We start from the raw sequence: 24,315 nt of genomic DNA, 5'->3' as shown, positions 1-24,315 counted from the left end.
TTCTCCTGGGCATGGTAGGCCAATAGTTGCCAAAGAAGGATAGAACTTTTTTTATGTATGCTACAACAGCAGCAAGAATACCCATCGCAAAGCACTGGAAAACACAAGATTTACCCATGCTGGAAGAATGGCAGATGAAGGTGATGGACTATATGGAACTGGCGGAAATGACTGGCAGAATGCAAGACCAGGGAGAAGAGTCGGTGGAAGAAGATTGGAAGAAATTTAAAGACTATTTACAGAAATACTGCAAAATTAATGAATGTTAGAATGATGTCAGAATGAAGTTAAGTGGTTTTAGCAGCAATGTTATAAAGGAGTATGTAAAAATGGTTTGTTAACAGGTGAGAATCCAAAGTTACAATATATTAAGTTAAAGGATTAGGATAAAAGCAAAGAGGGAAAGGATTTGCTGAATTAACTAATTGAACTGGAATACAAAAAAGGAAGTGTGAGGAGGTCAGGGAAACAAGTAAATGAAAGACTGATTTGTTTTTAAGTGTTTTTATTTTTCTGTATTTTGTATTTTTTCTTTTCTTTTTTCTTTTCTTCTTTTTTTGTAACCTTTTTTGAAACTTTAATAAATATCATTTTAAAAAAAAGAACTGACATGATTGGTCAGTTAAGTATTTCTATTGTTTTATTTGATAGGGAGCAGCTGCCCTCTGTTCCCCCCCCCCTTAGCTATGCCCATGGGTGTTATGAAACGAAGTGTGGTATTTTGGGGTTGTGGCTCTCCCCCCCCCCCCCCCGTGGCTGGTAACTTGCAAGGAAGGAGGACTTGTATTAGCAGCACACAAAGAGAGGGAGGGAGGGAGGGAGGGAGGGAGGGAGGGAGAGTATTCTGCCAGAACCATGGTAATATGGAAATAAACAAGTCTGGTTCCACACTTGCATCAGCATCGCCTGGGCAACCTGGGAGCGAATTGCAACATGAGGCATTGTTTATGTTCCAAAAAGGAGGGGGTAGAGGAGGAATTGGAAAGCTGAGTAACATCCCCACTCCTTATCTGAAATCTACATCCAGATTTCCATTCCATCCAGAGAAGCAGCATCAGCGGTATGGGTGACTGACACAACCAATTGCTACTTTGATTGGTAACTGAAATCCTAAGACCTTTGTTTGCTGTGTATTAGCATGATTAGGGTTAGGGAGCATAGCAATGCAAAGGCCAGTTGCCACCTCTCTTAGAAACGTGGCATTGCAGCCCCTCCAGAGAATTAGAAAGACACAGAAGAAATTGTTTGTATTCTCCAGATGCTGCCCCACAGACCATGCCACTAACAAGGAGATGACAAAAGGCATTGTTTTTGTGCCCTGTATTTAAGTTCTATTCCCCACCCCCTCCAAAGTGCTCAGGGTGAGGGATCAGGCCTGGTCTCATGCTCTGGAGGTGGTGCTCCCTTCATTCTGCTCCTCTGTCCTGAAGGGCTCTGGGATTAGGGTGGACACAGTTGTGGTTTTCCGGGGGGAAGGGTCAGACTTATGCTTGGAATGTCTGGAATCAGTATTTTGGTACCTGGAAAAGGGCAGGCGGCAGCTGCTTATATTGCCAAATATAAGCAGGATATAAATGTAAGAAAACAACTAGCTAAATAAATACTCCCCCTTCAATGCCATCTAGGTCTTCAGCTGGTGGGTCAGGACTTCCACCAATACTTCCACCATGCAAATATATGGTCAATGATGAAGAAATGGGTCCCCAAATGCATGTTACTGAAAAGGTTGGAGATCCCTATCTAGCCTTTCGTCCATCATAGAATCACAGAACTGTAGAGTTGGGAAGGCCCATGAGTGTCATCTAGTCCAACCCCCTGCCATGCAATAATCTTTTACCCAACATGGTGCTCGAACCCATGACCCTGAGATTAAGAGTCCCATGCTGCACCAACTGAGTTATCCTAGGTTCAACAAGTCTTGTGGCAGCAAATTCCACACATTAATGGTGAGTGTGCTTTGCTGCCAACAAATAAGAACGTAAGAACATAAGAATCTGTTGGATCTGGCCAAAGGGCATCTAGTTCAGCATTCTGTTCTCACAGTGACCAACCAGATGCTTGTGGGAAACCTGCAAGCAAGATCCAAGCACTCTCCTCCCATGTTTCCAGCAACTGGTATTCAGAAGCAGGACATAGTCATCCTGACTAGTTGTCATTGATAGCTTTATCCTCCTCTGTGAATTTATCCGGTCCTCTTTAAAAGCCATCCATGTTGGTGGTCAGCACTGCCTCCTGTGGGAGGGAGTTCCATAGTTAAACTAAGCGCTGTTTATTGGGGCTTTGCTTAATGCTATCAACACACATGAAACTATTTCCCCAACTCCTGCCTGCTGGTTCCCCTTGCATGTTTCTTTTGGTGTGTTTTCTACATGGCTATTTTGCTAAATTTATTTTTTTATTTAAAAAAATTCCATGTCATTTTTAAATATACAAGAGGAGCAAGTGTGGCAGGTTTGACAAAATTAAACAAGGTTGCCCCCTTCTAGCTAAGCGTCTTCTACCAATGGGACTATTCCCCCCCCCTCCAGACTCCTTACATGCTGCAAGTTATATAACGTGCCTTTAATTCATCCTAGGAGTTGAAATAGAACTCAGTTTTGTCTTTTTTGAAGAAAAGCCTTGTTGGTGGTGGCTCACCACATGCTCTCTGTACTCCAGAGAGCTGCGCATGGTCAGCCAGATGGCGGAAGACAATTCGGCTTATCCTCCATCGCCACACTACGGCTCGTGGACGGGATGTCAGAACACATCTGTCAGAGCTGCTTGAAGATCCTAGCTCACAGAGGATCACGCTAGCCAGCGATCATTAAGTAAAAGTCTTTATTGAATTACAGTTTCCATTCTCACGCTGCTGCGCGCAAACTCTACGTCTAGTAGCTAGATCGGCGAAGCTCCGTCTGAGTCTCCGCCCCGTGAGCACCAACTTAATATCCTAGCCTTGCTCCACCTTTTCCGCCTGACTGTCCTCCTCTGGGTCCCTCTACCCCCCGGGGCCTCCTCCTTCCGGGATTCTTCTGACGCTGACCCGGACCCTCCTGCCTCCTTGCGCCGGGCTTTAGGACCTGGTTCCCTTTCGGGGCTGCTTACTGCGCCGCCTTCCTCTGCATTTGAACTTGGCGCGCGCGCCCAACCTTCCACCTTCCTCTTAACCGTTTCTTCGCTCCCCGATGGAGGTGTGGCCACTCCTGACTCATGCCCTCCCTCCTGTGGTGAGCTGCCAGCGCTTCCCCCCTGGCTCCCTTCCTCTTCCCTGCTTCCTGGCGGTGACGCTGGTCCCGATTTCCAGCTGCTCCCCCCTGAGTCCCTTCTGGCTCTATCTTCCTGGGGTGCCCCCCTTGCCCTGGCCACTGGTGCTCCTTTCTGTGAATCCTCTGATTCACTGGAAAGACTAGGAGATCTCGGGTCGTCGTCATCACTCATCTTTTCTTCTGCCTCCTCCCCTTCGCTCTCTGTTTCCTCCCTTGCCCGTGCCTCTGCTCCTAAACCCCTGACATCCATCCCCCCCCGAAGCCCCCCATTCCCCCCTCCCCTCCTTCCGGTGCTGGAGCTGGGGGCTGCTGTTGCAAAGGGACGAACGTCGGATATCGGTCGCTTCCCGTGGCGGGCCTCCATCTGAAGTCTTCCGGTTCTTCCTCCCTGCTCTCGTCGACGACGGTCACCTCCGCTTCCATCTCTGTGCCGCCGTGCTCGAAACCAGGGTCGTCCCCGAAAATGTCCATGTCCGTCTCTCCCTCACTTCCTCCTGGCGGCGTTGCTCGTCCTGAGCATTCCAGCCACTTTCTGCGGAACTGCTCCTCTGGCCTATCGTCCCACCAATACGAGGGTTCTGAGGCGGATCCCGAGGGTGACCCCTCCGGGGAACGGACGTCTCGTGTCGGCTCCTCGTCCGAGTCGAACCCCCGGAACGTGCTGGCCGAAAGCGTGGGCGTGAAAAGCCAGTCGTCGAAAAAGTCTGCTGGCATAGGTCTATGTGGGAAGAGGGCATGAAACTCGTCTTTGAGCAGAGGTTCGTCTAAGGCGTAGCCCGGCACCCAGCTGTTCGCACTGGCCGGGGTGCCCTCCTTGGCGAGAAAGTATTCTACCCCCTCTTCCCCCCATCTGGAGTCCAAAATCTCCGTGACTTCGTTGATGCGCTCCTTCTGTGCCGCTCCCGCGTGCCCTGTTCTGTCTCTGGCCGGACTCGGCGCCGTTCCGGGTTCCTGGAACCTGTGCGGTGCCTTGTAGGGAGTGAGCACCGATCTGTGGAATACCGGATGCATTCTGGAACCCTCCGGAAGTGCCAGTCTGAAAGCTACCGGGTTGACCTGCTCTTCGACTTGGTAGGGCCCCAGTTGTTTATGCCCTAGTTTCTTCTTGGCCAACGACCTGGCCGGCACTGCGTGGGCCGCTAACCAAACCCAGTCTCCCACGTGGAGCTCTTCTCCAACCCTTCTGTGCTTGTCTGCTTGTACCTTGTATGCGTGCTTGGCCAGCTCCAGGTGGCGCCTCAGCTGATCGTGGACTTCCTGCAGCTCCGACGCGAACGCATCTGCTGTCTGCGGCTCCCCCTCCCCCATTCTTTCCAGTCCCGGGAAGGTTCTGGGGTGCCTCCCGTTGTTGGCGAAGAACGGCGTGACCCCCGTGGATACGTGCTTCGTGTTGTTGTAGGCGAACTCTGCAAGCGGCAGGTAATCCACCCACGTCGCAGGCTGTTGATTTGCATAACATCTCAGGTACTGCTGCATGATGGCATTGACCCGCTCCGCTTGCCCGTTGGTCTGCGGGTGTCTCGCCGACGCCAGGTTGATCTTGACGTTCAGGAAGCCCATCAGCTTCTGCCAGAAGTTCGAGATGAACTGCCGCCCGCGGTCGGACAGAATAGACCGTGGCAGACCGTGAACCTTGAACACGTGGTCTATGAACAGTTTGGCGGTTTGCTCCGCCGTGGCCACCTTAGCACACGGGATGAAATGCGCCATCTTGGAAAACAGGTCCACCACCACCAGCACTGCCGTCTTGCCCCTTGAGCTGGGCAGATCCGTGACAAAGTCCAGGGCCACCCTTTCCCAAGGTTCGACCGGAGTTTGCAGCGGTTCCAACAGTCCGGCCGGCGGTTTGTGCACTGGTTTGGCCCTCTGGCAGGTGTCACACCTCGCCACGTAGTCTGCGACCTCCCCTCTCATTCCAGGCCACCAGAAATCCCTGGCTACTAATTCCACCGTCTTCTCCTTGCCAAAGTGCCCGGCCGTGGGCGCGTCGTGCAGCTGCTGCAGCACCTTGGCTCGAAGTTCGTCTCCCGGCACGTAGATGGCCCCTTTACGGATGAGCAATCCATCTCTTAGCTGGAAACCGTCGGCCGCTGCCTTGCCCCTTTGCACCTCTGCCATCTTTGCTTGTGCGAAGGAGTCCCCCTGCAACGCTCGCCGCACCGCCTCTAGGTCCACGGTCGCCGCGGCGCACGCCCACACTGTCGGTGCGAAGATGTGCATGGCGGCCGCTGGTGTTGCGTCCTCCAGATACTGTGGCTTACGGGAGAGAGCGTCTGCCATGATGTTGGTGTCCCCCGGGACATACTCTATTCGGAAGTCGAAGTTCGCAAAGAACTCAGCCCAACGTATCTGCCTCTGGTTCAGGAACTGTGCCGTGCGCCAGTGCTCTAGATTCTTGTGGTCCGTGCAAACCTGCACCGTGTGCTTGGCGCCGATCAGAAAGTGCCTCCACGCCTTGAACGCTGCATGAATGGCCAGCAACTCCCTGTCCCATATGGTGTAGTTCTGCTTGGACTTGCTGAGCTTCCTGGAGTAAAACGCTCCCGGTCGCCACACCCCCTGCGGGTCTTTCTGCAGCAGGACCGCCCCCACGGCTCTGTCCGAAGCGTCTGTCTCCACCCTCATCGGCTTGCTGGGGTTGACATGAAGCAGCTGCTCTTCCGACGCGAAGAGACGCTTGAGTGCCTGAAAGGACTGCTCCGCCTGCTCTGTCCAAATGAACTTCTTTTTCTTGGAGCTAAGCGTGTCTGTGATGGCCGCCGTCTGCATCGCGAAGCCCTTGATAAACTTGCGATAGAAGTTCGCAAAGCCGACAAACCGTTGGACCTCCTTCCGGTTGCGCGGGCTCTTCCAATCCAACACCGCTCGAACCTTGGCGCTGTCCATGGCGAGCCCCTTGTCAGACAGCTTGTAGCCCAGAAAATCCACCTCCGTCACGTCAAATTGGCACTTCTCCAGCTTGGCGTAGAGCCTATGTTGCTTTAGCCTGCTCAGCACTTCCTTGACGTGCTTGTCATGCTCCTGCTGCGACTCCGAAAAGATCAGGATGTCATCTAAGAAACAGACGCACGTCTTGTAGAGAAGTCCCGCCAACACGTGATGCATAAATGCTTGAAAAACGTGGGAGCCATTTTGCAATCCAAAAGGCATAACTCTATATTCGTAGGTCCCCAGGGGCGTGAACATGGCTGTCTTCCACTCATCACCCTCCCGCATGCGAATGAGGTTGTACGCCCCCCGCAGGTCCAACTTGGTGAACACTCTGCCCTTCCGTACCTTCGCGAGGAGGTCGTCAATTCGGGGCATGGGGAAGTCCGATGGCCTAGTCACACTGTTCAAAATCCTGTAATCCACTACGAGTCTCTTTTGGGGCGTGTCCCGCTTCTTAACAAAGAATACGGGACTGCCCCCCACTGCCTTGGACTCCCGGATGAAGCCGCGCTGCAAATTATGATCAATGAACTCCTTGAGTTCTTGCAGTTCGTCCTCTGACATGGAATACAGTTTCCCTTTAGGCAGCGCCGCCCCCGGCAGCAGGTCAATTTTGCAGTCATATGGTCTGTGAGGGGGTAGCCTGTCTGCCTCCTTCTCGCAGAAAACTTCCAAAAACTCAGCGTACTTGTGGGGAATCGCTTGCAGCGTGCCTAGCAGCAGCTGTGACTCCTCTTCCTCTCCTTCCTGCCTGGGCACGATGCAGTGTTCAGCACAAAAGGAAGAGCCGAAGGTCAGCTGCCTCTGGTACCAAGCCATCGTTGGGCTGTGCTTGTCCAGCCAACTCATGCCCAATACAACGGGCGTGTCAGATAGTTGAGTGACGTTGAAGCTGATGATTTCTCTGTGATTCCCAAGTCGCATCACCATTGGTGGCGTCTGCTTCACCACTTGCCCCCCGAGCAGCTCCCTGCCATCCACCGTGACAACCTGCAGGGGCAGTGTGGCTGGCAGCAACTGCACAGCGTGCCTGTCGACAAAGTCCTGCCCTATAAAGTCCGCATTGCTGCCTGAGTCGATGGTGATTGGCACGTCTATGGTGATTCCATTGGGCAGCTGGAGAGATGCTGTGAGCCGCACTACTGGTTTGGGCGGGAGGGGGTTCACGGGCTGCAAAATTTCTGGGGACTTCGTCACTAACACGTCTGGCTGGGCCCCAGTGCCTCTTCCTCCAGCCAGACTGCGTCGTTTCCCTGCTGTGGTCCTCCTTGCTGCGTTGCTGCAGTCACCATTGCTGAGGCTGCAGTGAGCTTGTGGGGCCTCTGGGGACACTCTTTTGCCATATGCCCTGGTTCCTCACAGACGTAACACTTCCTGTTCCCTCTAGGAGGCTTCGCTTTCACTGCTGCCGGTGCTAGGGCTCTGGTTGCTGACTGAGCCCTTGCACCTCCAACCTCCATAGGTTCGGCTCCTCCTCCTGGCGGAGGCGTGGATTGCGCCCGCGCTGCTTCTCTGGGAAGGAAGGAGGGGCCCCCGGCTGGTTCGCGCCCTCCACGCCCTTCGTCCCTGCTCCACGGACGTCCTTCCAGCCTCACCCCCACTGCCAGTGCCCTCTGAACGACCTCCTGGGTGGTTCGGGGTCTCTCCCCCCTCGCGATCTCATCTTTAATCGAGTTGTGCAGCCCCTCCCAAAAGAGGTCTCTTACAGGAGCCGAATCTCTGTCCCATTCCAGGGCACTGACCAAGGCGAAAAAGCGGGCATGATACTGCCTGACGCTGGCCCTCCCTTGTCTCAGCCCATGCACCTCCTTCCGTGCAAGATCCACGTCAATACTTGATAAAAAGCACCCATCCATCGCTTTAATAAAGGCATCCGCATTCTGGAGCGCCGGATCCTTATCTCTCCATAAATTGCGTAGCCATGCTTTCGCATCCCCATGCAGATGGGACATGATGAACCCCACTCTCTCTTGTTCATCTCTAAAGTCTTTATGCAGCAGTTGCAGTGCGCACAGTACGTCGGCTCTAAAGTTGGGATACTGTTGCAGGTTCCCATCGAAGTGAGAGACTAGCCCGCCTGCCCGTCTCGCCAACCCAATTCCCTCCTGCCGGGGTGTCTGCTTTGTCAGCACGTCTAACCTGACCTGGAGATCCCTGCAGGCGGCAGCTGCCTCCTCCTCTCTCTTCCTGGATGCGAGAACCTCGGCGTTCAGTTGTGCCACTGCTTTTCTGAGGTCCTCTATCTGCTGCTCAGCCGTCATGTCGTCTGCCGTTCGTGAGCTCGCTAGTAGGCACCTGTTTCTCTCCCCTCCTCGAGGCTGTAGATGCCCACAATGAGGAGACGGAGCTTACTGTCAGAGCTGCTTGAAGATCCTAGCTCACAGAGGATCACGCTAGCCAGCGATCATTAAGTAAAAGTCTTTATTGAATTACAGTTTCCATTCTCACGCTGCTGCGCGCAAACTCTACGTCTAGTAGCTAGATCGGCGAAGCTCCGTCTGAGTCTCCGCCCCGTGAGCACCAACTTAATATCCTAGCCTTGCTCCACCTTTTCCGCCTGACTGTCCTCCTCTGGGTCCCTCTACCCCCCGGGGCCTCCTCCTTCCGGGATTCTTCTGACGCTGACCCGGACCCTCCTGCCTCCTTGCGCCGGGCTTTAGGACCTGGTTCCCTTTCGGGGCTGCTTACTGCGCCGCCTTCCTCTGCATTTGAACTTGGCGCGCGCGCCCAACCTTCCACCTTCCTCTTAACCGTTTCTTCGCTCCCCGATGGAGGTGTGGCCACTCCTGACTCATGCCCTCCCTCCTGTGGTGAGCTGCCAGCGCTTCCCCCCTGGCTCCCTTCCTCTTCCCTGCTTCCTGGCGGTGACGCTGGTCCCGATTTCCAGCTGCTCCCCCCTGAGTCCCTTCTGGCTCTATCTTCCTGGGGTGCCCCCCTTGCCCTGGCCACTGGTGCTCCTTTCTGTGAATCCTCTGATTCACTGGAAAGACTAGGAGATCTCGGGTCGTCGTCATCACTCATCTTTTCTTCTGCCTCCTCCCCTTCGCTCTCTGTTTCCTCCCTTGCCCGTGCCTCTGCTCCTAAACCCCTGACAACATCGATTACGGATCCTCGCTGGGCAGGTGTCCCGGGGAAGGACAGCAACCTCTTTTTCAGCCACTTCCTGGAGTTCTTTGGGCAAAATTTTGTTTTTCCTAAGGGAATTCAGCCGCAGCCTCTGATCTGCATATTCAAAAGCCATCTTCCTTCTCTTAACATCACGTACCATCCTCCAGTCATCATAATAACCCCTTACTTGTCCAACACATGGTATGCAGCACCGCCGCCATCTTGCGCCCTGCCAGCCCACAATGCTCGGCTATTTTGCTATTAATCATCTCTATTGTTTTCCTTCTGCTGTTTGGGATCATGCTACTGTTGCTGAGCTGCTAGTAATTATATTTTATGGTTGCAATTTCATTCCATGTTGTTCATTTTAAATTGTTCTGAGCTGCCTTGGGGACCTTGTTGTTGAAAGGCAGGCTGGGGAGGCAGTAAAATCAGGGGTGGATAACCTTTTTTTTTTTTAGTGCAAGGGCCATATTTGATAACCATCTGAGGGCCATGTACCAGTGTTGAATGGGGTTAGATACAAAAACTGGGTGGAGCAACAGGAGGGACTGTTTGTGCATTAGGCTATAATCCAGCTCCACATACCCCCCAAGTTTCTATACCTACCCCTGCCCCCATCTTCATCCAGGAAAGCAAGAGGCTTTGATCTCACATTCCAGCCAGGCAAAAGCACTTGAAGAGGGCACAAAGCAGGGGCAGGGAGGCTTGTGACCTGGAGAGAGTGCTAATGGTCAGAGAGAGAGAGGTCTGGTTGGTGGCATGTGGCTCCTGGGCTGAGCCTCCCATTCCTGGTTTAAATAAACAAAGGCACCCAGACCTCTGGATTCACCCTCATTCCCTTAGCCCTTACAGTGCAGGGGCTGCAAAGGGGCTCTTCTCTGTCTGTTGTTGGACTAAAACTCCCATTATCCCATGGTGACTGGGGCTGATGGGAGTTGGAGTCCAACAAGCTCTTGGGATGTTGGCTACCCTGGCCTAGGTACATGCCGTTAAATCACATAAACAAGCAGCAATCTCCATTCTTTTTACACTTATGGTCCTTATGTGGCCAAAACAGCACCATCTGTGCAAGACGGAGGGCTCAGCAAGCCTGGAGAAAACGGCAAGGTTTGAAGATAGGATAGGATAGGATAGGATAGGATAGGATAGGATAGGACAGGATAGGATAGGACAGGATAAGATCCCTCAGAGGAGAACACTCCCCCCTCCCCAAATAGCCCAATGTGAACTTAGCATACTTAGTGGAAATTGAATACTGTTTGGGGTGGGGTAGAACGGAGTAGCTGGAACCCTGAGCTGCAACACTCCATGGTGCAACATTTTATTGCAGGTTGGACTTGCATTCATTCATTTACTTTCATTCCCCAGAGCACTGGTGACACATACGACTCCCCACTGCAGTGGGCACACTCCAATGCCGACTTCCAGAGCCAAAGGTGCAGCTCAGCCTGTTAGTTGTCTTTCTGGTATCTCTAAGCATCCAGCCAGAGTGCCGGCCATCAAGAAGCAGTATGCGTCCATCAGTGCCAAGTATAAAGGTGAGCTGTGGGAATAGATGGGGCAAGAGAGAGAAGGAGATCAGGAATACAGAGGTACCCATATCTTTGCCAGTCTGGATGTGTTCAACAGCATTGTTGAAAGACCCTCTGGCATCTGGTTAGCCCCTGTGAGAACAGGATGCTGGACTCGGTGGCTGGCTGGCTTGATCCATCAGGGTTCCTTTTTTGTTCTTGTGGAAACCAAAGAAGGAAACTGATCTACATTTCTCAGTCACCATCAGAACTTTCTTCCAAGAGTACTGCTAGCATGCGAGACAGTGCATATTTCCTTGTTAATAAATAATAATAAATAATAAATTTTATTTATATCCCGCCTTCCCCAGCCGAAGCCGGGCTCAGGGCAGCTAACAACAATAAAATAATACAACATTCTAAAATCATTTCATTATAAAATTAATTCAAATCAAATTGATGGCAACCATTGGGCTAGAGTTCTGTGAAGATTGCCAAAGGAGGGAGTCAGGCTAATAATAATTCCCCCCCCCTTTTTTTTTTCCTTTTCCTGTGGCTGGTATGTCACCACTGCTGTTGTCCTACCAGGGTAACGCTTGTTTAAAGGGGATGAAGGAAGGGGGTTGGGAGACTACAGGCAGAGCATAGGTGGTTGAGTAAAATGGGAAATCTTCTCTGGCTTGAATTATAGTCCGAGCCACAGAAGAATTCAGGTGCCTTGTAATGCTCACTTCCTATTGCAATGCAAATATCCTGGCCCAAGGCTAGCGAGATTTTACCAGAGGGAGAAGAAAAGTATGTTGTGGGACTTCCATCAGCCCCAGCCACTCTGGTTCAATGGTCAGAGATGATGGGAGTTGCAGTGCAGCAACACCTGGAGAGCTGTAGCTCCACAACCCAATATATTATTCAATATATTATTCAACACAATATATTATTCCATTTTGCCCTTTTACTATTACCCAGTGTGGCAGCTCATAATCTGCAAATGCTAATGGTTCCGGGTTGTCTTCCCATTATTTTACCCCCCCCCTTGTGGTTCTCTTGCAGGGCCAGGACCTGGGAAGTATGGTAGGCAGCCTCTCACTGGCATTAAGGACCATGACTTCACCAAGTATGCGGAGCCAGCCTACACAATGCGTGTGAAATCCAATGAAAGATGTAAGATGCTGACAAGTTAGGTTCTGTGTTATTTGGGTTTTCCCAATAGCATTAACTGACCCACAGGGTGAAGCTGGCTAAACAACTGTTAAATTTGCTGGCAAAACATTTGAACAGAGATTGACAACCTGTGTTTTTGGGACTCTCTAATTATCGGGGCCACAGTTGATGGGACCTGGGTGATCCATGATCAAGAGCTGGGTGGCTTTCCAAAGTTTCCATTCCAACTGGATCAATGGCACTGCATGTAGGTGGCTAATGTAGTTGTTTCTTGACTACAACTCCCATCAGCCCCAGTCAGCATGGTCAAGAATGATAGGAGTTATAGTCCAACAAGGGCTGGAGGGTCTTATACTGCTGATTTAGGGCCCTTCATAGTAAAATTATGGCTGCACCAAAATCAGGGTTCTCAGTTGTACAGCTGTGGACCTTAGTGGGAAGAGGATGATCTACACTTAAGCCATGTTGAAGGATAACAGGAATGGAAGTGAAGGGGGCGGAGCTTAACATATTCACTGCTATCTAGCTAGTGGGTGCCTTTAATTGATATCGGACAGGAAGTCAGTCATTGCAACCAAGCTCAGAATCCACACCATGCCTCATGCAGACAATTCTTCTTTCCTTTGCAAGTGATCTCGATCACAGAGAGTCCTGGGCCCTGCTACTATGTGGACCCAAGCATTTCCCGTCTAGGGATATGGAGACCAGTTTCATTCCGCATGGTGCAAGAGAGAAAGCGGCCATGTAAGTTGAAAGATGAGAGATACTATGATGGTCAAGATGGGGCTGGAGTGGCATCTGTGCAATTTTGTGGTGAAAATGTTTCTTTCTCACCTTGTGCAAAGAAGGCTTGTTGGTCAATCCCTGAACATGCAAGAGAGGGAAAGAAAAAGAATGAGTGTGATTGAATGAGCAGGTGTGTTGTGCATGAAAATGGATGTGTGGGAGCATTATGTGTGGAGCTGTGGCCTTAAACCACTGAGTCTCTTGGGCTTGCCGAGCAGAAGGTTGGTGGTTCGAATCCCTGAGACAGGGTGAGCTCCCCTTGCTCTGTTCCAGCTTCTGCCAATCTAGCAGCTTGAAAGCATACCTGTGCAGGTGGATAAATAGGTACTGCTCCGGCGGGAAGGTAAACGGCGTTTCCATGCACTCTAGCTTCTATCACAGTGTCCCGTTGCACCAGAATGCTGGCCACATGACCCAGAAAGCTGTCTGCTCCTTCAGCCTGAAGTGAGATGAGCGCCACACCGCATAGACGCCTTTGACTGGGCTTACAGTAACTGTCCAGAGGTCCTTTACCTTACATTTACCTTTTACCTGCATGCATGTGGATTTGTGTTTGAATAACAGAGAGCAGGGGTAGACTGGTAATATGGTTTTCTAAGTGAGGACAAAATTTGGCACTTCCCCCAATATATTTTATTTCCACAGTAATTCCTTTTGGTACAGTTGCTTTTTAATGGGGTTTCTCAGTAGGTACCCACATGAATATAAGTATTAATTATTATTATTACTATTACTATTATTATTGCTACTACCAATATTATTATTACTATTATTATTTTATGCCCCCTTGGCTCAGCACCCTGAGCAGGGGAACAGCCTGCACTGCCCTAGATCTGGCACTACAGAGAGAAGCATATGAAAAAGAGACAGGTGGCCTCACCCTCTTTTTTATCAGCCACACTCACTGTTTGTCCCAGCCCCACTGGTTTGCAGGCCCTGGAAGGTTGACTGCATGGGAGTGTTGTCCATAGGCTGTAAAAGTTTATTCACTCTTTGATAAAAAAATTATTTCTGAGTAGGGGGTGTCAAGAACCAGACAGGAAAACCAGCTATGTACAGAGACCTTACCTAAGTGGGCTGTTTGATGTGGAAGATTGTCTGGGCTGATATCAAAGTGTAGTTTAAAAGAGTCTGTGACGCCTATCCATCCCTCCATTCATTCCATGTGTGTGTGTGATCCCTATTGCTTTCCAGCTATTGGCCTTGACCGAGTGGGGCTGCTCTGGATAAAGGGGCATTCAAGGAACTGGGGGAAATATAGTTTTCCTGATTGGTGTTCCACCAAGTCAACTGGGTTGAAAAACACTTTTTACCATTAGGGTATCTAAGTGTCCTACTTTACAGAGGGCAGTCCTCTAGGCAAAGGGTTCTTCCATGTGCTATATATATCAATAGTAACACCTTGAACCTGGCCTGGTAGCAAATCAGCAGCCAGTGCAGATCTTTGAGCACAGGTGTTATATGCTGACAAGGTCTCACTCCTGCCAGCAATCATGTTGCAGCATTCTGGTCAATCACGCTGGAAGTCTCATCTTCCTGATGCCAAGGGACCATAAGATGTTGAGCATGTGGCTGATGAACGGACAGAAAGGAGAGCCACCAAAAACAGTATAAGGGAAAACAAGAGGGTCATGTTGCTTTAGAGTCATAATCTAGGAAGTAGTCTGGAGGATACCTATGGAATTAACACTAAATGACAGTGAATTGCAAGGGAAGATGTCATGGAAGAGATTAATAGCAGTGCACTCTTAACTCCACAGGTGATGCACTTAGTTGGAAAGGCTGCTAGGAGAGGACATTGGAGGACAATGCCATGATTTTTAAAAGTGGGGGGGGGGGTTTCAGTCAAGGCAAGGAGGATAGTGCCTCTTCCTCCAACATCCTCAAAGTCACAACAGTTTACAAATGATTCAGCTTAAGAACAAATAGAATTCTCAAATTTAGAGAGAGAAAGAGAGAGAGAATATGCAAGGCTTGTCATCTACAAGGAGGAGCAGAGTATTGTAGCAAATACATGGGGAATGCTTTTCCCTTTCGTTTGAGAAACATCAATGGCAGCTTGGGATCTACTAATAGATCAATAAGTGGGGTTTTTTTACTCCTAACATTAGCAAGTAAAACAGCAACTTAACAAACAATCAAACCCTGCATGGCAGATTGCTCCTTCTCTTTAAGCCTCAATGTTTCTCACCTGTCAGATTTTACGTCCATCATTCCTGCCTCCTCCTGTGCTCCTGTAGGATATGATGTATCCACAGGTTTATCCACATGCTCGACAGTGGGGAGCACCAAGTGAGGGGTGTCACCTCCTATCTGCTCTTGGCTTGCAGTTATATCTTGTACGCCTGCCCCAAATGAGTACTACGTGGAGAAGATACACCCACTTGAAGAGTCGAATGCACCAGCGTACACTATGGGCCTTCGAACGCACTACTGGGTGAGCAGCCCAAACCCAGCACCCAACCAATACACCCTTCCACAGACACTGGGTCCAAAGCTGCCTGTCAAACCTGCAGCTCCCTGCCTCTCAATGGCATCCAGTGCCTCTGTGTGGGGCTATGCTAAAGACCTGGTGAGAGGGCCTGGCCCGGCAATGTATACCATACCTGAACCAGATGTTTACCTGTGCCACCAGCCATCCTACAGCATCTCCCAAAGGTTTGCTTCCTCCAGCAAGAACTATACACCAGGACCCCCTGACTACAATGCGGAGCTGGTCACCACCGACAAACCCAGAGCCCCACGGTTCAGTCTTGGGATTCGTCACTCTGAGTATTCTCATGGCACACCTCCAGTTTGTTTACTCAAAGAGTGAGGGTGGACTCACAGGCCACAGAGGTGACTTGCCCCTTTGGGTAGACCCACCTCCAAATAATTCCATTGTGACACAGTGTCAGGAAGCAGGTGTAAATAGCTTGTTTCAGAGGGAGAGATTCTGATGAACTTTGAACACGTTTGGGCTATGCCAGGGTCAGGTAATTGGGGAGGGGGACTAGATAGCCCTCCTTTGTGAGACAGGGGGTCTGCCTTGGTTCTTGGCAAAATCCTTTCTCTATCCTTCCTCCTTCCAGTGTGCATTACTAGTGAAGTGTTTCTCACCCCACCACTTAATTCGCTTTCTGTTACAGAAGATTATTGGGAAGAAGGTTAAGATGCTCTTTTTGCTCATATAAGAAATAGTTTTATAATTTTGTAAGTATTACCTTTTTTTTTTACAAAGCTCCATAAATATTTATTTTTCTTGCTACTATTCTATTTACACTGAGAATGAAATGCAAAATGAGAGAGCTGTTTTTAATATTGTGTTTTACCAGTGTATATTGAAGAGCCTTCCAAAGAGTGAATTTATAGGGCAGTCTATGTAACTTGTTTACATGTTACTTGCTTTGTGTAAGTAAGTAAATAAATAAATCCAATTTAGATCGCAGTTTTGGATTTTGTCAGCTTGGGATGACTAATGTACCTTCTAACATGCCTATCATCAAACCACATTCATTATGCTCTCAATTGATAAATGTAGGCTACATTGATTATGATCATGAGCTCTGTGCATCCCTTCCCCCTCCATACCCAGGTGATTCAATGTATGAAAGGGAGAGTGAGACTGGGCTGCTTAGGTATCATTTTCTATCCTAACCTCTTATTTGTTGCATGCAGCACCATTTCTGTTCTGCTACAGTTTGTCTCCTGCCAGCAAATATGTTATTTGTCTTGTTGTCTGCTGGTGGTGAAATTATGGCATTTCACATCAGTCTCGAGGTTGAGGGTGCCTCTTGCCCACAACACATACACAGAATTTCCTCTAAGAGAAATGCTGGTTCTTAGCTCTCTCCTCCTAATCTAGATGAGCACCACAAGCCAAAAACCACTTTCTTGGGAACTCACTCACTTCACAATAAGAATGCGTAAGAACCAGGCTCTAAACTGCCTTTTTTCAATGTATTATTTATCCTGTAATAGGAATGTTTTCCCACTATTCTATTCTTCTATAAACCAGACGGGAACTAAGCTGACCTCCTTTCTCTCATTTGTTTGCTGCTCTTGCTCCATGTATCATTTTTACAGCACTTCCAGCCAACTTTATCCAACCTCTTTGCAAGTGCATGAGTGAAATATTATTATTAATATTAATAATTCAATTTTTATATAATCTTTTAGCAGAAGATTTCAGGGTGGTGTACAACATTAGGAACACATTACAAAACATCAATGATAAAACATACTAAAAACATAGTAAGAAGCATACTGACAAACAGTCTAATAGTAAAGAACCATAGCAGTCCTTTCTTGCACTTTCACAGGCCATAGATTATTTACTAGCCATAGACTTTGGTAAACCGGAATGATTTTACCTGATGTCTAAAGACATGCAATGATGTTTGTCAGGGAACTGACATCGGAGCAGAGTGGAGAGGCTAGGCTCCCAGATTCTGCAGGAAAGGGAACGAGTAAGGGAAGAGAGAGGACGTCCTCTGGGGAAAGAAGTCCAGGTGACACCAGGCAGAGAGCACTTCGGAGGGGAGGCTCCGAGACTCTTCCAGTGAGGAGAGTGGAGGACCACCGCTTGGCACGCCCACTCTGCGCAGAAGGCTTCCGCGCAGAGAGGCGAGGCGAAAGTTGTCCGTTAAGGAATTCTTATGCTGGAGGAAATTTAGGAGACACCCACTGATGGATTCTGCCAGCGATTGAGCAGCAGCGCATAAGGGCTGCTCAGCCAGGGAAAGACGAAACCACCCCAAGCAGTTGGGAATGGCTGGAGGTTTACACACAAGCAACCCCAATTCCCATGATAATGTTCACTACCCAGGAGCAGAACCACACTTTAAATCAAACATGGAGCTAAGGAAATGAACTCAAGTCCAGCATCCAGGAGGGGCTCAATGTTTATTGTAAGTATTGCAATAGGGCAGAGATCAACTTAACGTGGTTGTCCTCTGCCATGAGGAGAATTAGAACAAGGCTTATACAGGCAGCACACAAAGAGCCATAAAAAACAACTAAACATTCTTAAAACAAACATCCTTCTACATACAACAGGAAAGGTTACAGGTCATGAGAAGTAAAGCACATATGGCTCCTTATTGGTATCCTCACTCCCACAATAACCTTGCAGTGGCCTACATGTGCCCAGCCCTTTGGCCTCAAATGTCCCACTTAGAATCATAGAAATGAATCATAGAATCATAGAGTTGGAAGAGACCACAAGGGCCATCGAGTCTAACCCCCTGCCAAGCAGGAAACACCATCAGAGCACTCCTGACATATGGTTGTCAAGCCTCTGCTTAAAGACCTCCAAAGAAGGAGACTATGGTGACACTTCTGTCACCATTGGCCTGGCAACCAGGTCTTCATCAGTATTGTTTACATTCCAGTCCCTATTTCACTTCCCTTCATCCCTGAGCCATCTCAAAAAGTTTCAAGGAGATACTTGGATTTACACTTTGATGCTAATGAGAACCAGTGCTTTTTTCTATAAAAATAGGTGCATGTACTCACCACGAAGTTGTTACAGTAAGTGCCACATTTTTAACTACAAAAAAAGTGTTACAGGTACTGCGTATCCTTGAGTAACCCCTGAAAAAAAAGAACTGAGAACAACATCCTTAATGACCATTTGTACCATTTTCAGGGTAGATAGGGTTTCTTGTTTACGGCCTAGAGAGCATAAGGTTGTAAAATGCAGGCCACATGAACCTCACACAGAAAACAAATATTTCCCTTTCTGCATTCTATCCAAGAGGTGAAATGCAGTTAACAGTGAAACAATGAAGCACTACACACACACACACACACACACACACACACACACACCTTGGGTCTCTAATTATTATATTAGCACCAGGTGAGCTTCTCTGGGGAAAGCATTCCATATCAGGGACCCACCATAGAACAGGTCTATTCTCTTGTTGCCACCCTCAAAATTTTTCTGGGAGGAGTGGCATAGAGAAGGGCCTCAGAGACTAGAACGGTGCAGGTCTGGATCAGTTTGTATGGGGAGAAGTGGCCCTTAAGGGTCCTGAGCCGTGTAAGGCTCAACATTAGCGCTTTGAATTGGGCCTGGAAACTAATCGGTAGTCAGTGTAACTGTGCCAGGATTGGTGTTATATGCTCAAACCATCTTGTTCTGGTGAGCAATCTGGCCATTGCACCAGCTGAAGTTTCCAAACCGTCTTCAAAGACAGCCTTATGTATAACATGTTGCAGTAAATCAACCTAGAGGGTACCAGAGTATAGGCCACAGAAGTGAGGCTATCCCTGTGCAGATAGGGGCGTAGCTGGGCCACAAACTGAAGCTAGCAGAAGGCTCTCTGTGCTACTGAGGCCACCTGGGCCTCTTGGGACTGGGAATGATTTTTGCCTGGAGAGCTTATGCTAGTGTTGGCAATTTGGATCTAGATGGACTAATGGTTCTAAGGCAGCTTCCTATATTCTGAGAAACGACAATGGATTCCAAAGCTGTGGCATGAGCTGCTGTCGTAGAATCCTAGTTCTGCAATTTGAATGACTGCTAAAAATACCAGAAAATTAAAGTTTGGTTCAATTGCTGGCCTTACCCTTTCCCCATACTTCATATAGGCTGTTCACTTTTTTAAAAATAATGCTTTTACAGCTCTGTATGCCAACCTAGCAGTTCGAAAGCACGTCAAAGTGCAAGTAGATAAATAGGTACCGCTCTGGCGGGAAGGTAAACGGCGTTTATGTGTGCTGCTCTGGTTCGCCAGAAGCGGCTTAGTCATGCTGGCCACATGACCCGGAAGTTGTACGCTGGCTCCCTCGGCCAGTAAAGCGAGATGAGCGCCGCAACCCCAGAGTCGGCCACGACTGGACCTAATGGTCAGGGGTCCCTTTACCTTTATGTTTATCTTTTTAACCATTAATTCATCAAACACCTTTTTTAAATGTGTGCATGCGTAAAACTTCTAAAGTCTAGAAAAGGAAAGCTTTCCATTTGTAAGACAGCTTCCAAATTAGCCCCTGTTCTTAAAATGCATTTTTCTTTAGTCTTTGGTAAAATTTAGCATGGTAGGTCATTAGCAGCATCAAGGTTGGCCATGACCACCTGGCAGATTATTTTGGGACCTTAAAAGGAGCTATCTTAAGAAAGGTAATAAATTATACATTGTACCGGGAAGAGACGATGACCTCGTTGGGGCTGGGGCAAGAGGTTTTTGAAAAGAGCCCCCGGGGACAGGGAGGAGATCGAAGCAAGCCCAGCACCTGTACCCCGAGCTCGGTGGGTGGGCAGTCCCTGCTTCGAGCTCCGGATGTGAGGGAATAGTAGAAGAGGGAAGAAAGCGCCGCCGGCACCATTTTAGGAGAGGGAAATAACCACGGAAGTGAGTCCATTTTGGAAGAGGGCAGAAAGCGCCGCCGGCGCCAATTTAGGAAAGGGACAAAGCTAGCGGAAGTGCCTCCATGTTGGAAGAGGGCAGAAAGCGATGCTGGCGCCATTTTAGGAGAGGGAAATAACCACGGAAGTGACTCCATGGTGGAAGAGGGAAGAAAGCGCCGCCGACACCATTTTAGGAGCGGGAAATAACCACGGAAGCGACTCCATTTTGGAAGAGGGCAGAAAGCGTCGCCGGCGCCATTTTAGGAGACGGAAATAGCCAGCGGAAGTGAGTCCATTTTGGAAGAGGGCAGAAAGCGACGCTGGCGCCATTTTAGGAGAGGGAAATAACCACGGAAGTGACTCCATGGTGGAAGAGGGAAGAAAGCGTCGCCGGCGCCATTTTAGGAGAGGGAAATAACCACGGAAGTGAGTCCATTTTGGAAGAGGGCAGAAAGCGCCGCCGGCGCCAATTTAGGAAAGGGACAAAGCTAGCGGAAGTGCCTCCATGTTGGAAGAGGGAAGAAAGCGACGCTGGCGCCATTTTAGGAGAGGGAAATAACCACGGAAGTGACTCCATGGTGGAAGAGGGAAGAAAGCGCCGCCGACACCATTTTAGGAGCGGGAAATAACCACGGAAGCGACTCCATTTTGGAAGAGGGCAGAAAGCGTCGCCGGCGCCATTTTAGGAGAGGGAAATAACCACGGAAGTGAGTCCATTTTGGAAGAGGGCAGAAAGCGCCGCCGGCGCCAATTTAGGAAAGGGACAAAGCTAGCGGAAGTGCCTCCATGTTGGAAGAAGGCAGAAAGCGACGCTGGCGCCATTTTAGGAGAGGGAAATAACCACGGAAGTGACTCCATGGTGGAAGAGGGAAGAAAGCGCCGCCGACACCGTTTTAGGAGCGGGAAATAACCACGGAAGCGACTCCATTTTGGAAGAGGGCAGAAAGCGTCGCCGGCGCCATTTTAGGAGACGGAAATAGCCAGCGGAAGTGCCTCCATGTAGGACTCCATGGTGGAAGAGAGCAAAAAGCGCAGCCAACACCATTTTAGGAGAGGGAAATGATCCCAGGGACGCTGTAAGCAGCAGTTGCTCTGTTTCCAGTCAATAAAAATTGATTGCAAGGTGTGCTTCATGGCATAACTTCCACGTGCAATAGAGGCCTACATCCAGTGGCGATACATAAATATCTTTAAAGGTGCCACTAGAGGGCGACACCTAACAACAATCACCTTGTGATCCTGTGAACACCAAGCAAAATACTGAGAAGCAAATTTATTAGAAACCCCTAAACTGGTGTCTTGTCATTACTGGGAGGGGATTCCAATTTTTGCGCTTCTGATGTCTGATGTCTGATAATTTCGAAAAGCAAGCAAACCACCCCAAACCAAGGAAACCACCACAAAAAGAAACTACTTGAAAAGAACCCAAAGAAAAAAGCAAATTCATTAGAAACCCTCAAACCAGCATAAACTAATATGAAAATATTGCATACATGTTATGTTTCTAGTTATTTTGCTTTTCCTTGTGTTGCGTGTTCAGTTTAGGGTGGTTCTGCTTCTCAATGATTCTGACGGTTTTTTCTGTGGTTTGGGTTATTCTGCTTCTATCGTGTTTTGTGGAGAATTTGCATTTTGGCGATGGCTTTTCACCATTTTTGTGTCTCCTCCGGTATTTTGTCATTTCTGGGGTGGGTTTCCAATTTTTGCCCTTCTGATGGTATTAGTGTCATATTTATGTCTGATAATTTTGAAAAGCAAGCATACCACCCCAAACCAAGGAAACCACCCCAACAGAAACTACATGAAAAGAACCGAAAGAAACAAGTTAAATACTGAAAAGCAATTCCACCAGAAACAACCAAACCAGTGTAAACCTATCTGCTATGTATTGTGTACAAGTCATGTCTCTAGTGATTTTGCTTTTCTTGGTGTTGTTTGTTCAATTAAGGGTGATTCTGCTTCACCTCAATTGGTTTTAATGATTCTGATATTTCTTCTTTGTTTGGGGTTATTCTGCTTCTTTCAAGTTTTGTGGTGAATTTGTCATTATGGGATAGTTTTTCATTGTTTTTGTGTCTCCTCCGGGGTTTCCTTGGTTAGGAGTGATTTGCTTCCTTTTTGAAATTATCAATAACATAAAATTGACACAATACCATTAGAATCACAGAAATCAGAAATCTTGTTTTGTTTAGGGTTAGGGTTAAGGTTGGGTTGGGGGTTCTGTTTCGTTTAGGGTTAGTGTTAGCGGTAGCATTAGGGTTAGGGTTAGGGTGAAGCTTAGGGTGTATGGTTTAGGGTTAGGGTGTTAGGGTTATGGAAAGAGGGTTTGGGTTGGGGGAAGATGGTTAGGGTTAGTGTTAGTGGGAAAAGGTTAGGGGTTAGAATTAGGGGAGAAGGTAAGGGTAAGATGAAGGGGTTGTCAGGGTTGGGCAGAGGCTTAGCGTTAGGGTCTTGTTTTGTTTAGGGTTATGGTTAGTGTTAAGATGTGGGTAAACATATCAGACTACACAGCGATTCTTCAAACAGCTCTTGTTTATTCAGAGGCCAGAACAGAACTGAGCTGAAGGGTTCAGTCAGCCTGCTTATATAGAGCTCCAGTACACATAATTGTAACAACTTTCTAAAACTATCCAATCACTGAACGTCACTTTCGATCCCTTATTTGCATAACTATCTACGGTATCCCCCTGCTGGCCCAGGGTAAGAACTTCAGTACATAACACCCCTCCCCACCGAGATAAGGCGTTAGTTACAATCGTAATGGTTTCCTTATAACAGCACTACACGTAATGGTTCAATTAGGCACAAAAGCATATCGGTTACATTTCACATACTTCCATTAGACCAAAAGTATTACATGCCCAACAACATAGTCCTTTAAATAAGTTGGGCGCTTGGAAACTCTGCCAGACTTCCAGGGAGCGGTATCCAGGTCTGGTGGGCTGCCCGATTCTTGCTGAGGCTGTGGAGCGACCCTAGGTGACCTTGAAACCAAGTCCCCTGGATCCGCTGCTGTGGGTGGAACCTCCGCGAGTGGAGTTGGTGGAACGTCAGGCACGGCAGTGGTCTGAGTCTGTGGGAAGTCTGGCAGACCCTCTGAAGTAGCTTGGTTTGGCTCCACGCCGGCAGTTTGCGAGAGAAGTGTAGGTGGAGCCTCGCCATCTGTAAGTCCCGGACCCCGCAGATGATTCGATCCATCAGGGCATTGTCTAAGTCTCGGAACTCACAGTGCATTGCAGCCTGTCGGAGGGTGGCAGTGTAGTTGTTAATTGACTCCCCCTCTGCCTGGTTCCGGTGGTAGAACGCATGGCGGGCAGCAATCTTGGATGGCTTTGGCGCGTAGTGCTTGAGCTTCTCTTGAATCGTGTCCCACGGTGCTGCCTGGACTGCTTCAGGTGCAAGCTGCTTCAGGTGCAAGCAATGCTCAGGCCATCTCAAACACCTCAGGCCCACAGAGGATTCTTCTTTCTATGTAGCTGGAACCCAAAACAACCTGTTTGGCTTTGTTTGGGCTTATTACACTTCCCTTGCTATTTGTGGGTGAATGAACACCGAAAGAACAATCCAAGCTTATTTGTCCTTTTTCTATTGAGATGGAACCAAAACACCTCTGCTTGATTTGGGCTTATTACACTTTGCTTTGCTAGGGTTAGGGTTAGGGGAAGAAATAAAGGAGAAACTCATTAAAGAGATTACCCAATGGTTAGAGATGCAGGAAGAAGATGTTGCAAAGACAATACAAAACGCGTTCAGAATTAAAGTTAGGACAACCAAAGCAAAGAAATTTCCTGGAGATTGCTTAGTTATTTTCAAAGATAGAGAAATAAGAAATCTAATTTTGCAAAAGAATAGAGAAAAAAGATTAAATATTGATGGAAATTATATAATTATTTTTAAAGACTTCGCTTATTGAAGAAACGCGACCATTACGAACACCTGGTGCAAATACTGAGGAAAAACAAAATTGAATTCAGGTGGAAATTTCCAGAGGGGCTGACATTTGCATATAAAGGAAAAAGACACAGGTTTACAAGACCGGATGAAATGGATAAATTCTTGAGAAGATATAGAGAGTTAGAAAGAGAAGAAGAAGCAGAGGCAATGGGAGCAGGGGCGGAAGGTGGAGGTTCACAAGAATCTGAAGAAGAGAAAGAAGAGAAAGAAGAGGAAGAGGAGAAATAGAATCAAAATTTATTATTAAAATTAATTCGGAATCATCATGGCGTTGAAATTA

The 24,315-nt window shown here is 48.5% G+C and overlaps 1 protein-coding gene and 1 long non-coding RNA gene across 3 annotated transcripts; one reads left to right on the top strand and one right to left on the bottom strand.

The window, feature by feature from the left end:
- The first annotated feature begins 759 nt into the window (after positions 1-759).
- CIMAP1C (ciliary microtubule associated protein 1C) lies at positions 760-15,828 on the top strand. Its single transcript, XM_081170671.1, has 5 exons — positions 760-1,060; positions 10,659-10,828; positions 11,852-11,962; positions 12,593-12,706; positions 15,079-15,828. Exons 1-5 carry the CDS (start codon positions 864-866, stop codon positions 15,561-15,563), a joined length of 1,077 nt encoding a protein of 358 aa, XP_081026797.1. The 5' UTR covers positions 760-863; the 3' UTR covers positions 15,564-15,828.
- On the bottom strand, positions 10,697-20,209 carry LOC308573599. 2 transcript variants are annotated; one of them, XR_014002126.1, is made up of 4 exons: positions 19,875-20,209; positions 18,245-18,322; positions 12,797-12,826; positions 10,703-10,833 (listed from the first exon to the last, which is right to left on the bottom strand). It is a non-coding gene; the product is annotated as an uncharacterized lncRNA (long non-coding RNA). The 2 variants fall into 2 exon arrangements; XR_014002127.1 differs by lacking the exon at positions 12,797-12,826 and having other exon boundaries at positions 10,697-10,833; positions 19,875-20,199.
- Between the last annotated feature and the right edge of the window lie 4,106 nt (positions 20,210-24,315).

This window comes from Podarcis bocagei (genome assembly GCF_964188305.1).
Source record: "Podarcis bocagei genome assembly, chromosome: 14".
Taxonomy (NCBI): domain Eukaryota; kingdom Metazoa; phylum Chordata; class Lepidosauria; order Squamata; family Lacertidae; genus Podarcis; species Podarcis bocagei.
This window is presented reverse-complemented; position numbering and strand designations above follow the sequence as displayed.